The sequence below is a fragment of the Battus philenor genome, unplaced genomic scaffold (genome assembly GCF_028537555.1).
Source record: "Battus philenor isolate CCGP_79_NKW_IND1 unplaced genomic scaffold, ilBatPhil1.0.hap1 SCAF_2, whole genome shotgun sequence".
NCBI lineage: Eukaryota > Metazoa > Arthropoda > Insecta > Lepidoptera > Papilionidae > Battus > Battus philenor.
The window spans coordinates 5,119,351-5,133,198 of NW_027181682.1; the positions used below are offsets into that span (position 1 = coordinate 5,119,351).

The 13,848-nt window shown below is 32.4% G+C and overlaps 1 protein-coding gene across 2 annotated transcripts in view; it reads right to left on the reverse strand.

Moving 5' to 3' along the window:
* Positions 1 to 2,281: 2,281 nt before the first annotated feature.
* The window catches only part of Lrch (Leucine-rich-repeats and calponin homology domain protein), a 78,853-nt gene continuing 67,286 nt past the window's right edge, over positions 2,282 to 13,848 (reverse strand). The window contains exons 7-11 of one of the 2 annotated variants that reach the window (XM_068765189.1): positions 12,758 to 12,832; positions 11,613 to 12,312; positions 10,764 to 10,901; positions 9,650 to 9,727; positions 2,282 to 3,018 (exon numbers count right to left, since the gene is read on the reverse strand). In XM_068765189.1, coding sequence (XP_068621290.1) covers positions 2,890 to 3,018; positions 9,650 to 9,727; positions 10,764 to 10,901; positions 11,613 to 12,312; positions 12,758 to 12,832 — 1,120 coding nt within the window. In that variant the 3' untranslated portion in view covers positions 2,282 to 2,889. Of the gene's footprint in view, positions 3,019 to 7,314; positions 9,336 to 9,649; positions 9,728 to 10,763; positions 10,902 to 11,612; positions 12,313 to 12,757; positions 12,833 to 13,848 lie in introns of those variants that run through there. The other variant, XM_068765188.1, reaches the window with a different exon arrangement.

Genomic DNA, 13,848 nt, shown 5'->3' on the forward strand with positions numbered 1-13,848 from the left:
CATAACGCATCTAATCAAATGTACGAGTAAAAATCCCGTAAATTTGATGACTACTAATATTTATTATCAGAGATCGGTTACTCGAATCTATATTCGAAAGATGTTTGACGGGTTGGCTTAACATGGAAAGCAACTTTGAATTAAAAAAAATCACAAGATGGTTATTGCTATGTAGTTGATTAGTTATAATAATATGAGTAATATATAGCAATAACTATTACATAATATAATTAAGCGCATAAACTTTAAATGGGGTGTATATAACACATTTGACAAAAAAAGTTTCAAACTTTTACAGCTATTTCCAATCAACCTGTACAAAGTGATCTCTATAATATATGTTACATTATTTTTTTTCTATTATAAAGCGACGGGTCATTACCTTCTGGCAGTCCAAAATCAAAAAGGACAGATAACATATAATAATTAATTTAATTAGTAGTAATTCGAAATTTGAAAACCCTTTTTCGTACTATATTATGATTAATTGACAGCAAATGAGCCATACATTCACCATTTAAAAGCTTATACACTTATTGCCAGTGAACAGTATATTTATAAGTATGTGACGAAAAACGACTCCTGCTTGTGGGCCAGTAGACTTGGAAAATAGTTTTTTTTTGTAATCAATAAATTATTATTTTTTATTTACAACCGAGTTTCGATCTCTGTTTATTATAATAACAAAAAAGAAATTCATTTCACGACGAAATGTGTATATATCTAAATGATTGCAATTTCCGTGATCCGAGTAATTAGGACAATTCTAAGGCAATTAGTAATCCGTATTCGTGAATGTGGTCCTACAAAAAATTACATACATCCTATATTACTAAAGGTTTTACAAGGAGTACAATTTTCATTACTTATAATAACTTTAAATCATTGATGTAAAAGAATAGCCATTGGTGGAATTGGATACATTTTTAATATTGACCCGGTTTTTAGATATTCTTAACCGTATATATGTTACAGTTAAAACCAATCGTTAGAACGCGTTTTGTCTAGTGATAACATATTAAATGTTTTAGTCAAATCTAAAATTATCTAATGCTCAAAATTTAATGTCAGTCGTAGCATAAAGGATGTATGTGAAAAAGGTACATTTTGAGTTATGTTTAGTAGTTGTTTGTACTTACTCTAAATGCCACGATAATTTGTATATCCTTTTTTAATTTTAAAGTGAAATCACTACATGTCCTAGATTCTTTAAATAACTAAACTACTCGTGTTTAAAACTATATCTTGTTTTGAATCTCTAATTAGTTTTTCTCGTGTTAATTTTAATTAAAGCTCGGAGTGACAACAAGGCTTATCCGAAAATCAAACATATCAGTGATAAATTCTAGTATTAAAAAATATATTTAGTAATAATTAGATCTAAACAGGGAAAACGCGGTCTAACGAAAAACTGGTAACACATATACAACGAGGATCAAAGTTTAAAAGATACGTCTTATGGAATCAAATTATTTAATGGATGTGTTTCACTATAGTGCTATTGAAACCCCTATATCATGCCTTAGATATGCACGCGGTGAGACGAGAGCGGCAAGGAGAAGAGGGAGAAGGAGTGTCAGGCGCTCAGTTCTGTCAGCCTCAGCTGTTAACACTCGCGGCGACGGCACTCATACTTTTTTCCCTTGGCTCCCACCTCGCCCCGCTCTGCTAAGGCGCGGCACAGCTCTTTCGGTAGGACTATTGTAACATTTTGTTCGTAACTTTTATAGACTAGGATATTACGTTTAATATTCTTCATTTATTTCTAAAGACACTATTTTTAAAGTGTATTTATATAGCTTGGTTTGCATATTTGATTTACAATTCATAATAACAATCCGTCCTTCTAAAACACGATTTAACGTGTGTGAGCCAACGACAAATTTCTCGAATCCTATGTCTAAGTGCGTAGAATATGATCTTTCTATTCACTAGGTTTAAGATCCTATAGATAACTTCATTTATCGACGTAAAAAAACGTATTTGATGTAGGCCTTTAAACATTAATTAATTTTTTGTGCATAAAATAAAGTTAAACTCAAAAACAGGAAAAAAGATCATAGGAATTTGATTTTGAAAACTTATCTTTACTTTTCCTTGTTTATATAAAAATAATTATTAAGATATTCCCCTAGACAATATATTAGCATTTTTATAACACGCCAGACGCCGTGACACAAGAAAGTATATGACAATAAAATATTTATATTACACTAAGACATAATGGTTTTAATATAACATACGTATTTTTAGAAAACTCAATATATATATATCACACGGAATGATCTAGATGTTTGTTTGTCCGCAAGAATGACATCATTCTAATGAGATAAAAGTATCAATAATACTTCTGTTTAATTTGTTTTTGGCTAACCAAAGAAGATACCACGCAGCGTGATCGATCAAAAATTGCAAAGCTGTGTTCACATTGACCAGTTAGAGTAAGACCTACGGATAGCATGGACACATTTTTGTTAATTTACTAATAAATATTTCGCTTATCGATTAAGGTGCCTGGCTGCATGGATTTCATGATTGAACTTGAAGTAAATAAATAAGAGACTTAATTTTTCCTAAAATGAGCTTCATATCAAACAAAAAAAAGCATATGCTCACAGCAAATACGTTTTCATACGTCGATATTACAATACGAGTACTATTAATTGTGCTACAAACACAAAATTAATATAATAGATTTTGATAACAAAATAATACTCTCATTTTTTATACATAGAGAGTTTTATACACGTTTATATGTACGTAAGGTAAGTCCATCGATTTATATCATATAATCACGAATATAGTCCGATAAAGATTCTGTTTAGTTTATACTCTTAGCTTATCTTAAAGCGAGAGTGCGGGTTGCAGCGCTAAGGCCAGTTTTGGGCGCTAGGTGGCGTGGGGCAAGGACGCGGGTGCCCGCAAGCACGCATGCCGGCGGAGCAGTTCCGTCACAGTGATCGCCACTTGCACTGTACCCTTACCTTCCAGCACGTCCGCAGCACAACACATTAATTTCTGAAACAAATAATATAACCTGTATTATTGGCCACAACGCCCATAGACAACTAGATAGCTCGGACAAATTACCCGTTGTAGGGAAAGTAGGGAGATAAAGGACCGCGTATCCGATCGAACAAAGACAAACCAATAACTGAACGCCATTTTTATCTGAGGAAGGCTAGAAGTAAGAACACATGGACAGATCTTGTCATCGATTCCGTCCAAGCGTTTCAAAGACAGACACGATCTTTAGAAATAAATAAACGTCAGAGAAGTAAGATAATATTACTACACATTGTAACGTATTATATATAAAGGATAGTAATAATGTACTACAGTGTGGTTTAATAAGATACTAAATATTTAAGATTAAAATTCGTACTATCTGCAAGCACTCTTTCAAAGAGTGCGTCTCTATTCGAGAGTAATACGAACGAAGAAAAACGTCATTTATTTTATCTTTAATGATTTACATATAATCTTTGGAGAATTTAAAAAAAAAACAAAATGTCATATAACCATGAGAGATGATTCAGGTAGTTTTTTGTCATGAATAAGCAGATTCGTAATTGTCATTTCAGTCGTAGGACGCCTTCGGCTGGATATAGGCCTGTAGTCTTATTAGTTTGAAGACAAAGCGCCAAAGTTGTTTAGTCTAAACATCGTAACTTGGCTCGAAAGCTCCTTCGGAAACTTTGGCTCGGGTCGACACATCACATGCAATATTACCGAATTGGAAAGCCAATGGGCTCTAAGATAGCTTAGGTGACTTCAGCTTGGACAGTCACTAAATAAAGACTCGGTTAAAACTACTCTTTTTTGTATAACCATAGAGATTTTTATAGTCATATCTTCCAGGAATTCAATCAATAATATGTAAACTGATCACGGATACAATCAGTGATGGAATGAAACACTAATAAATGCCAATAAGAAATTTATTTAAATAGAGAAAAAAAAAACAATGTAAGTACATCCTAAAAAGTACATTCTTAAACCTGTTATCCGAAATACTTCCGAACAATAATCACAAACCAATATATAGAAAAAATATTAATTGAGATAGTACACTATGTATACTTAACTAGAAAAATACAAAGAAAGAAATTGACCATAAAATAATACTGAACTATCTTTTTAAAGCGACGAACAAGGTTTAATAATTTTAGTAAGGTTTTTTTTATTTAAATAAGAAACTTTAAACATCCAGTTTTAATGCATTCACATGTTATATTGGGCAAGAAAACAATCTGGACAAAATATAATGTTACCGAAGTTGCTGTACCGCGCCTTAGGCAAGCGCGGGGAGAGGGTCGAGGAAATACCACGATAGCCGCAGATGTAGTGGATGTAGGGACACGTGGCGCCCCAAGACGCGGTACAACAGTTTCGGTGGTACCATAGTTACATTATCTCTAGTGGCATATGTTTATTGTCTATAACTTGTTAGTTTTATCTTAAATTTCTTTTGCATTTATACGTGGATTGATGATATTATTTATATCTTAAATATTAAATAATAACATTAAATTTAATATATAAAATTAATGGAAGCCTACACAGTTAAATTTTAGTTTCCTTCAATACATTTAAATAATACATACCGTTTCTAAAGTGTTACGCGATTACTAATTTAGGAATTATTTAGATATAGGATACGATAATATGGATCTTAGATTCAATTTAAATGGGTCTTTAAAACAAAGAAATATCAAGTGTAGCTCAATGCAGCGAGAAAAATAATGATTAGGAACAAATTAAAAGTGCATTAAAACCAGATGACTACATATGTAAGTACCCAAGCACCAAAAGCCATTGAATATATTCTATGTAAGCATAAATAATATATATTAGATATATCTTAGTAGAATTATATTAGCATTGTACTCGAATATTTAAAGCTCAAAATAAGATTAAAAAGCGAACTATTTAAAAGATCAATACAAAATACGCCATAACACACGACAACTTAAACAGATTAATAAGGCTTAGTTAAAGTATATTTAATATGACTACCATAAAACATACGTTGCAAATAACACAATATACATAAATGCCGCTATGTTAAATGCTATAATAAAAGAAATAAATGCAAAGCAAGCAGTATTTTATTTATTATTTAAATATTTGGCTGCTGATAAAACAATTTATAATTGTATCACACTTGAAATCAGGTGTCAAGAGTCTAGGAACGAAATTGTAGAATATTTCTCGTTCGACAGTAAACCTAAAAGTTTAAGAGCCAGTGAGCCAGGTTCTCGTTATTTTTTTTAAAGCTGAAAGCTTTTTAGTACATATTGTCCAAACTACCTGTGATTTAATATATTGCTAGACAGTTTGGACAGTTCTAGCACCAAGTTAGACTTTTGCTACATTGGCTGTTTCTTCGACCTGTGTTAGGTGCATGTGCTGAGAACTTTTCAGCTTATGTAAAATAAACAATGTGCGGCGCTCACTAACTCTTAGACTATAAACGTTAGTCTAAAATAGCACTGAGGACCTATATTACTGGGATAGAGATAAAGGAAGGTCGTCGTGTGTTAACTTATTAAACCATTAGTCCAAATAATTATTAATATGTTACACTAAAAAAGATGTATACATTGGTGCTAATACACACAGTAAAAATATTACAGAATAGTGTCTTCAAAATATTATAAAAATCGTGTCTTTGGAATGCTTATAAAATATACGTGGACTGATTTAACTCGGCGACTGACGATTAATGGGAAGATGAAACGTTTACATAATTACATAACCTATTATCTGACACCGGATGCATATTTACCTAACTGCCTTTGTTTTGGAATACGTCGGGATTTTGCAGGTTATGAACCTAATTTCATAATTATGTAAATAAAATAATCTATTACGATCTAGTGTCGGGATATAACTATAGAATACAAATTGTATCGAAACAATACATATTGTAACAATTGTAACACAATAAAAAATACAATTGTAACAATACATATTGTATCGAATGCATTTTAGTATATCGGGATCATGAAATCTTAATTACACGGTACAATTTAAAGTTTTCAGTGGGCAAGTTCCACAGCTGGATATAGGTCTCCCCCATAGATTTACAATATTGTCAGTTGGAAGGTGTCTACATCAAGTCTTCTAACGATCTTAACAAGGTTTGGGTATTAGTAAACTGTTAAATTCTCCATGTTTTTATCATTATCAATGTAATTTTATAAGAGGTACGCTTAACAAACGCCATGAAAACAGGCAAGCGAGCTTTAGCTTACAGCTATAGCTTACATGTGCGACTGAGACGGTTATATACAGTAACTTTAGTTAATTTATTTATTAGTAACTTATAGAAGCTGCCTCCACTTTTTCTAAGCCCAAAATTACTTAAACAAACATGCATCCGATTATTAGATCTTATTCGTAAGTTATTAACTAATAAAAATATAATGCTTTGAATAATTCTTAACCACGGCAAGAACACAAGCTTTCTACTGTATATACTTTCGCCGAGTTACTTTGTCCACTTTCATTAAAATGCAATATCTTGTAGTAATCGTTATACATATCGATAGTACACATTGTTCGCTAGTTCGTTAATCGATTCGTTTCGTAACCTAAGCAATATAATTTAAATATTTTTAAAATTGTCTTTTATTATATTCATCTCTCCAATAGCCATGGGGAAAAGCCTCAAAATACAGTCTAAATATCACTAAGCACCTACTACATACGAGGACTGATTCCAATTACATTCATTCGGTTATAACAGCTTTCATTCTGAACTATATATTTTTGAACAATGAATAAACCATCCCAATGATTATATTTCTAATAATCATTTTAAGAACATATATAATTTATTCAGAGTTTTTGTTATGCCCGGGCATAAAATCGAAAGACTTTACTGATGGACATTTGGTACACATATATCACCAAAGTTGCATTTAGGCGACGGACAACAAGTCGAAAACTTTTCACTGAAAACATTTATTAGTTACGATAAATTAGTTTTCAATATCATAATTAATTCTGTAATAATTTACGTACATAAGTTAAGTTAGTTACACCATCTATAGCTCACCAATGTCAACCAATGGTTACGATTTTCACTTTTTATTAGTTACAAATGATATAATAAGGCTCATTTAACATCTGACGTAGTGTTGTCTGTCGTTTGTTTTTAAAATAAAGGAATTTTAAATTTTAAAAATCGAAACCTCATTTGTTGGCTGTTAGGTTGAACAATATTCTCCGGGTCAGACTTATGTTCGACCAGTTGTCTGTCGCCTAAATATAACATATGTAATGTTTTGTAATCTGTTTTGTAACAAATCAAAATATTTCACCTCTATGGCTTCTAGTCGGAATACAGTCCTCTATACTAACATAATGTTTTGCATTAATAATACAATAACGATATGATGTCTCGAGTAAGGCATATTCTTATTATATAAGAAACAGGATAATTATTTTTAACGTTAGGATTAGACTAATGCTACCGTTTATAATTATCGCACTATATTTTTTATTTTTTCTCTTTTTCATACTTTTTGCACCAAGTATTACATGAATTACTTCATTGTACTCTGAATTTCACAGTGACAGATTGGCCATAGATGAAATACTATACTGAGAAATTTAATAGGTTTTAAACTTCTTGGTATTATTTTTTATTCCTTTTTAGTATATATTATACTGTCTGTTTCCTACATCACATTAAAATTGTATTAAATAAATATTACAAAATTGAACAAGCTCCAAACAACATTATCACTGGTAATGCAATTCATTATTGTTGTTTGTTACGGTTCATTCAATTATTAATGCTTAAAAATTTTCTATGACCAATTTGAATAGATAATGTGGGCAGTCCGTATCTATAAATATATTTGGCTCTTCATTCGGTATAAAAACTTATTATTTGATGATTAAAGGTCCAGGCAGTGATATTTTACTTAATTTTTAATGAAGGATAAATGCAATGTAATATTTTGTTACTATTATAGCATCTTGGGAGTTTAAGTTGCAATGTAACCCGTTAACCAAATGGGTGCAAAAAGTATATCCTAATCACTAAAATAATTTAGAGGTACATAAAAAGTAATTAAATTTACATAAAAAAACTTACAATAAAAGAAAATCCTCTCAAAACAAAACAATGCTGAGATCGCTGGAATAAGAAAAAAAAAACAACCAAACGCAAAAACTCACTTTATGACTAACAGGGTTAGCTACCTCTCCAAAAAAATCTCCAAATAAACAAAGAAATATCTACTCCATTATTTACTTTCGTTTGAAATTTGAAACTTAGTCTTAAAAAATATTAACGTGTCCTCAAATATATAACTTCACCTGGACTATAAATTTAGTAAAAGAATTATTAGTATATGAAACCCTTCCCATTTAAAAAGAAATTCCTTGAGTCAGTCTCATTCTGATAATTTCATCTAGACTTCTAGCAGACATAATCACAGTTCACTGTATTAAGGCATCATTCCTTCACTTAATTACACACTTCATGGCAACAAAAAAGCTCATTTCAAAATAACTCAAAAATCCATTTACCAAATCATATTTAAAGCAAGAAAACTGTTAATAAATTATTACAAAGGGAATACAATAAGCAAGATAGCAGACACAAAGAATGTCCCGAGGCATAGCCATGTTACTAATAACCGATGTTCTCTTTCCTTCTCTGTTTCCATCGGTGTTACAATGCTGTTCATGTTATTCTGTAAATCTAAATTTAATTTATCTCTATCATATCTTCCTTCGTCTGTTTCCTCATTGCTAGCTTCTAGTGGAAAATCTACTTCATCGGTGTCATAGATTTCAAAATTGTCATTCTTCAGAATGGAGTTCTCTTTACAAAATGGCGTAACAAATTGAATTCTATTGTTATGGTAATAAGGTCCTCTGTTTCTTACACCCTCGTTGCTATAAACTGGTGAATAGTTAACACTCTGGACCGACTCATTGTTATTCTCAAAGTTCAAGTGGAACTCCTCGGACTCGTCTATTGTGTAATTATTGTCGTAGTCAGAATAATTGTTGGAGTTGCTTATATACCTATCCTCCGCATATCTGTTTAACTGCCTTTGGTAATAATTTACTTCAATTGATGTCTCCACTGCTTCTGTGATTTCGGCTCCTTCGCTGACTTCGAAAGAACTTATTTCATCTGTGTAGTCGTGGTTTTGATAATGTGGGTCATTTGAGTTATCCTTTGGCGAAGTGTATGGCGTGGCGTGTGTGAGGAGGGCGGTGACCGTGCAAGCGAGAGGGACGATACTGGCGTCTCCCTCTCGCTCCGGGTACGCCAGTATGTCTGCGGGCGAACAGATGAGCTCCTGCAACACACGCCACCCATCTCTTAGTTTCAAATAACATTCTGTTTGCTCGCGATAGGATAGCAAATGACCCTGCAACACTCGGAACGGAAACGCGATATCGGGTACTTATAGAAATTTAACACAAAAATATTGTGAAAGTATTTATTTTCGATATTATAAAAATATTCACTATATAACATTTAAAAGTAGAACTATTAAACTTTAATATCCAATTGTTAATTCAACGTCAGAAATGATTGGTGAAACAACGTCAAAACATTGAGATTAGTATATTTTATAAGAATAATTATATTATTATACTTTGATCTTACCTCTTCTACTCCAATTTTTCGACACGCTTCCAAAAAATTATCCACGTTTCTTCTACACCTTGCCATTGTTAGTTTCGGCTGAAAAGATAAACAGTTTTTTTAATTATTATTGGCTTCAATTCCTTAAAAATTAGTTTTTGAACAAACATAGTTTTTTTTAACGTACTGTTAAGTATCATTTCATTTTATGGTATAATATTCCCGTTTAGTATTTGCTCAAGTTGAAATTACATGGATGGATAAATTTATCTTTCTTATACCTCAAAAAAATGCAGAGCTGTTTACTGTAAATAGTAAAATCTTGTAAGATTCACTGCATATAATTTGCATAAGCATGTTATATAATATGGTCTACCCATATGGTGTAAGGGATGTTGGTAAATTATTTTAATGTCCACTGCTAAACATAGAGACCAGTTGGAAACAGTCCGCAACCATCGTTATCTGAAGATCTTATCGATGTCTTCTGTCTACCTTGTGGCCAGACTACCTTGATAGAGTCCAAGAGAGACCACCGCCGTCCATGGTCTCACTCCAGATCATCTGTTCTGTGCGCTATATGACCCGCCCACTGCCTTCACCAGCAAATACAATTATTAATTGAAAAATGTAATATAAGTATAAGCGACATCTAATACCTATCGCAAAAGAAAAAATAATAAGTAATTTAAAGTAATCACTTTATTTATAAATATTATAATGTTTTTTAATGTTGTACACTACCGGAACTGAACTATAATGTGATTCTATTTTCATTGCTATCTGTCTGTCGTTTTTAATTTGATTATATTCTAAGACTCTTTTTTGGTTTTGAATATTTTGACGGCTAGAGAACTTTTTCTTAATTTTTTCCTTGAAATTTTTGTATATTTTTACATCATTAAACTAAAACATTCCGAATTGGTCATGTTCTTCGGGTGTGTTGTGCTTATATATAAATTTATTTTTATTTATAAATATACCAGGGAAACACTTCACTCGGCTCATTACTTTAAAATGATGCATTACTTGAAACTTTGTGTTCAGTGCTTTATCATCCAAAACAATTTGACCTTGAGGTCATCTATACTGATCAGTACAAGTGTACTATTTAATGTCAGCAGTGTCACCGTACCTGGGCAGGTGAGGGAACATGCACGGAAGCGACTGCTCGCGGCCGTACGTGATTGGCCAGGTGACAGAGGACCACTCCATCAGCCAGCACCGGCGCGAGTTGCTCTGGTAGCGACATCTTCAGCCGCGACTCGATAATCTGATATAATATTAACATATTATACGCTTCTTCTATAACTACCCAAAATATATCAATATTCGGGTGCATTTTTAAAGTTATTTTTGGTAAGAAAAAAAATATGTCACGGCTTTAATTTGTTACTAATTAATCGACGAAGGACGTAGAATATCCACCCACTAACTCTATCTATATTAACAACCTTCAAAGCTCTCACACCTATAACCAATCACCCTAAAACCATCACTGTAGACTGAACATTTATCGTTTGCACGGTGCAAATGCGTTTTCCTACTTATGCATTGACCCTCATGTTTTAGTACTGATTTCTTTCTAGCTTATGATTAAAACATGTTGTGGAGGCTGTACGAGGAAAACCAAAACGTAAAAACGAATGTTTTGATTAGATTAAAAAGAAAGTTACTTCTGTATCTTTTAAAAAGTAGCCAGTGTTAACGCATCTTTTATCATAGTTGACTCTTACTAAAATAATCCGTAGCTTTCATACACATACATATTGGAAACTCGAGGTTGAAATAGAACTAAACAGTTTGGCAGGCGAACATAGCATACAGTTTACGGCTTGTTGTTTGAGTAGTTATGTATTGGGTACTGTCAATCGATAATCTGCCTAATTGAAATTAATACAAAAATGTTATATGTATATAAAAGAATAAATAAAAGGTAATTGGTTGCTCTCACACAGTTTTACATATAAATTGTAATATTTACCGTTCTCAATTGCTCCAGTAGTTCACTCTCCTCCTTCTGTTTATCGAACTCTCGCTTCATGGTGAAGCTGAGTTTGTCGACGGGAGCGTCCTTGTTCCACGCCATCTTGCTAGCCGGCTTCGGCGCAGCACCTTTCAAGTACGATACCGTCGTTGTTAATAACTTCGCACCTTCCCCTCCGTTGGTTTGCCGCGGTATATTAGACTTTAATCCTATACTATTATATCCTAGTGTGTTTGTCGGCGACTTTGTTGGCGATGTTGGTTTTATATACGCGTCCGTTTGTCCGTTAACTCGCCCGTAATCAACGTTACCATTTACTGACGAATACATTTTGTTGACGTTTCTCGAGGGAACTACTTTTTGCACTGGCCTTTTGTTGGTTTCTTCCTGTTTGTCGTTGTTGCCGTTTTGGTTTTGGAATCTTCTAGGTGTCGAGTGTAGGAGGGGAGAATTTGGCACTTGTGATGTGTTAGGAGATGCAGATGTGGTAGAACTTGATGAAAGGGAGCGGTTGTAAAGATTGGGTGATACGTTACTGTAACCGTTGACTGGGGAGTGGGGAGCTGAGGTTCTCTGGAAATGGACTGGGCTTTGGCTCTGGGATTGCGGAGAGGAGTCGAGCTCTGGTGAGGGTTGTTCGGTTCGGGGCCGATAGATGTCTTGTTGGCGTTGTTGTCTTAAGGCTTCTTTATATTGTCTGAAATTAGAACAATAAAGTGTTAAATCACGAAGTGTTTTTATTTATAACGGCCAAAACGTAAATATTTGAATTAACTTATGATATTTTAGTACATATCTTTGTAAATAATTCAAGAATAGAAAACTTGTTAAAAATATTTACGGTTTGGCAGTAACAAAGTTTGAATGACACTTAGATATGATATGACCATAACCAAACTGTTAGAAAGTATATCTACATTAATGTTTCCCCTCAAATAAACCCATGACAACCAGTGATATTATAGCTAACATATATATAAATGTTGTAAATATTCTCAAACTACAATGAAATGTCGCAATTACATATTAACAAAGTTATTATATTTATTATTAGTTCCACACCTAAGTGTCATCACGTGATAAAAATGAAACGTTTTAGTGCATTATGTACATGAAAGTCGTGCATATGGGTGACGATGTACCTGTAGGTTTGCTGATGTGCTAATTTAGTCTTATCGTCGCCGTTCGAAATGTTCCCTTCGGGTGATATACGGAGGCTGAAAGGGACAACACCGGGGGTTAATTTAAAAAGGGTCGGAAAACTAAAAAAAAAATAAGACAGAGAGATGGCTCAGGAAGTGATTATGTCGGTGACTAGAACGGAATATCATTTTTGTTTACCTCTGTTTCAGCCAATGCAAGAAAAATACAAGAAATTTGAAATAATAATAACACTACATTCTATTATCTACAATAAACTACAACGTTAATACTAGGTTCTCTACAATTTATTCTATAAGTTTACTGTTGCTCTAATAAAAAGAAAAACTACTTATCAAATATGGTCAAGCCACTAAATAATATTAATAGAATATTGATTCTTTACATAAGAATTTGAAGATAACAAATGTCTGTACAAGATAAATGTTTAAGGCTACTACGTTAATATAAATATAAAATAATTTTATTTTGTCTGTATTAATGACCAAAAAAAAATTTAAAAAAATTAAGGAAATTTCTAGCTATAAGGGAATAAATAGTTTTCTTTAAATACTATAGCAAAGCGATATAATTCTATTCATTGTATTTCATATACGATGTTACCCCAATGAGCTGATTTGTTCGCATTTCACGTAATTCCTTGGTATAACACTAAAATATAAACCATTATCCTCATGCAAAAAAGTAATATTTAATAATATACATTGTATTTCGCAAACAAACAGTTTCGAAATAATAATAACCCCATGCGCCATAAATATTATGATAAGCAAGTATCTATTATAAATATAGTCTAAAAAAGTGTTTAAATTAACATGCATTAATATTGAATTTGGTCGAAAGAGATTTCTAGAATTTTGTTGTCTATGAATTGGCATGAGCTTAATTTTATAAAGTTTAGAAATGTCGAATTAGACTAAACTTCAAGGATTTGTGGATTCACATTTGATTCAATATTTTTCATAAAGTTAAATTTTGTTTATTTACTTGAGTATTATTTGTAAGCGACAAAAATAAACGCTTAAGATATTGATTAATAACAACAACTTGACAAATAATTACGTATAAACTT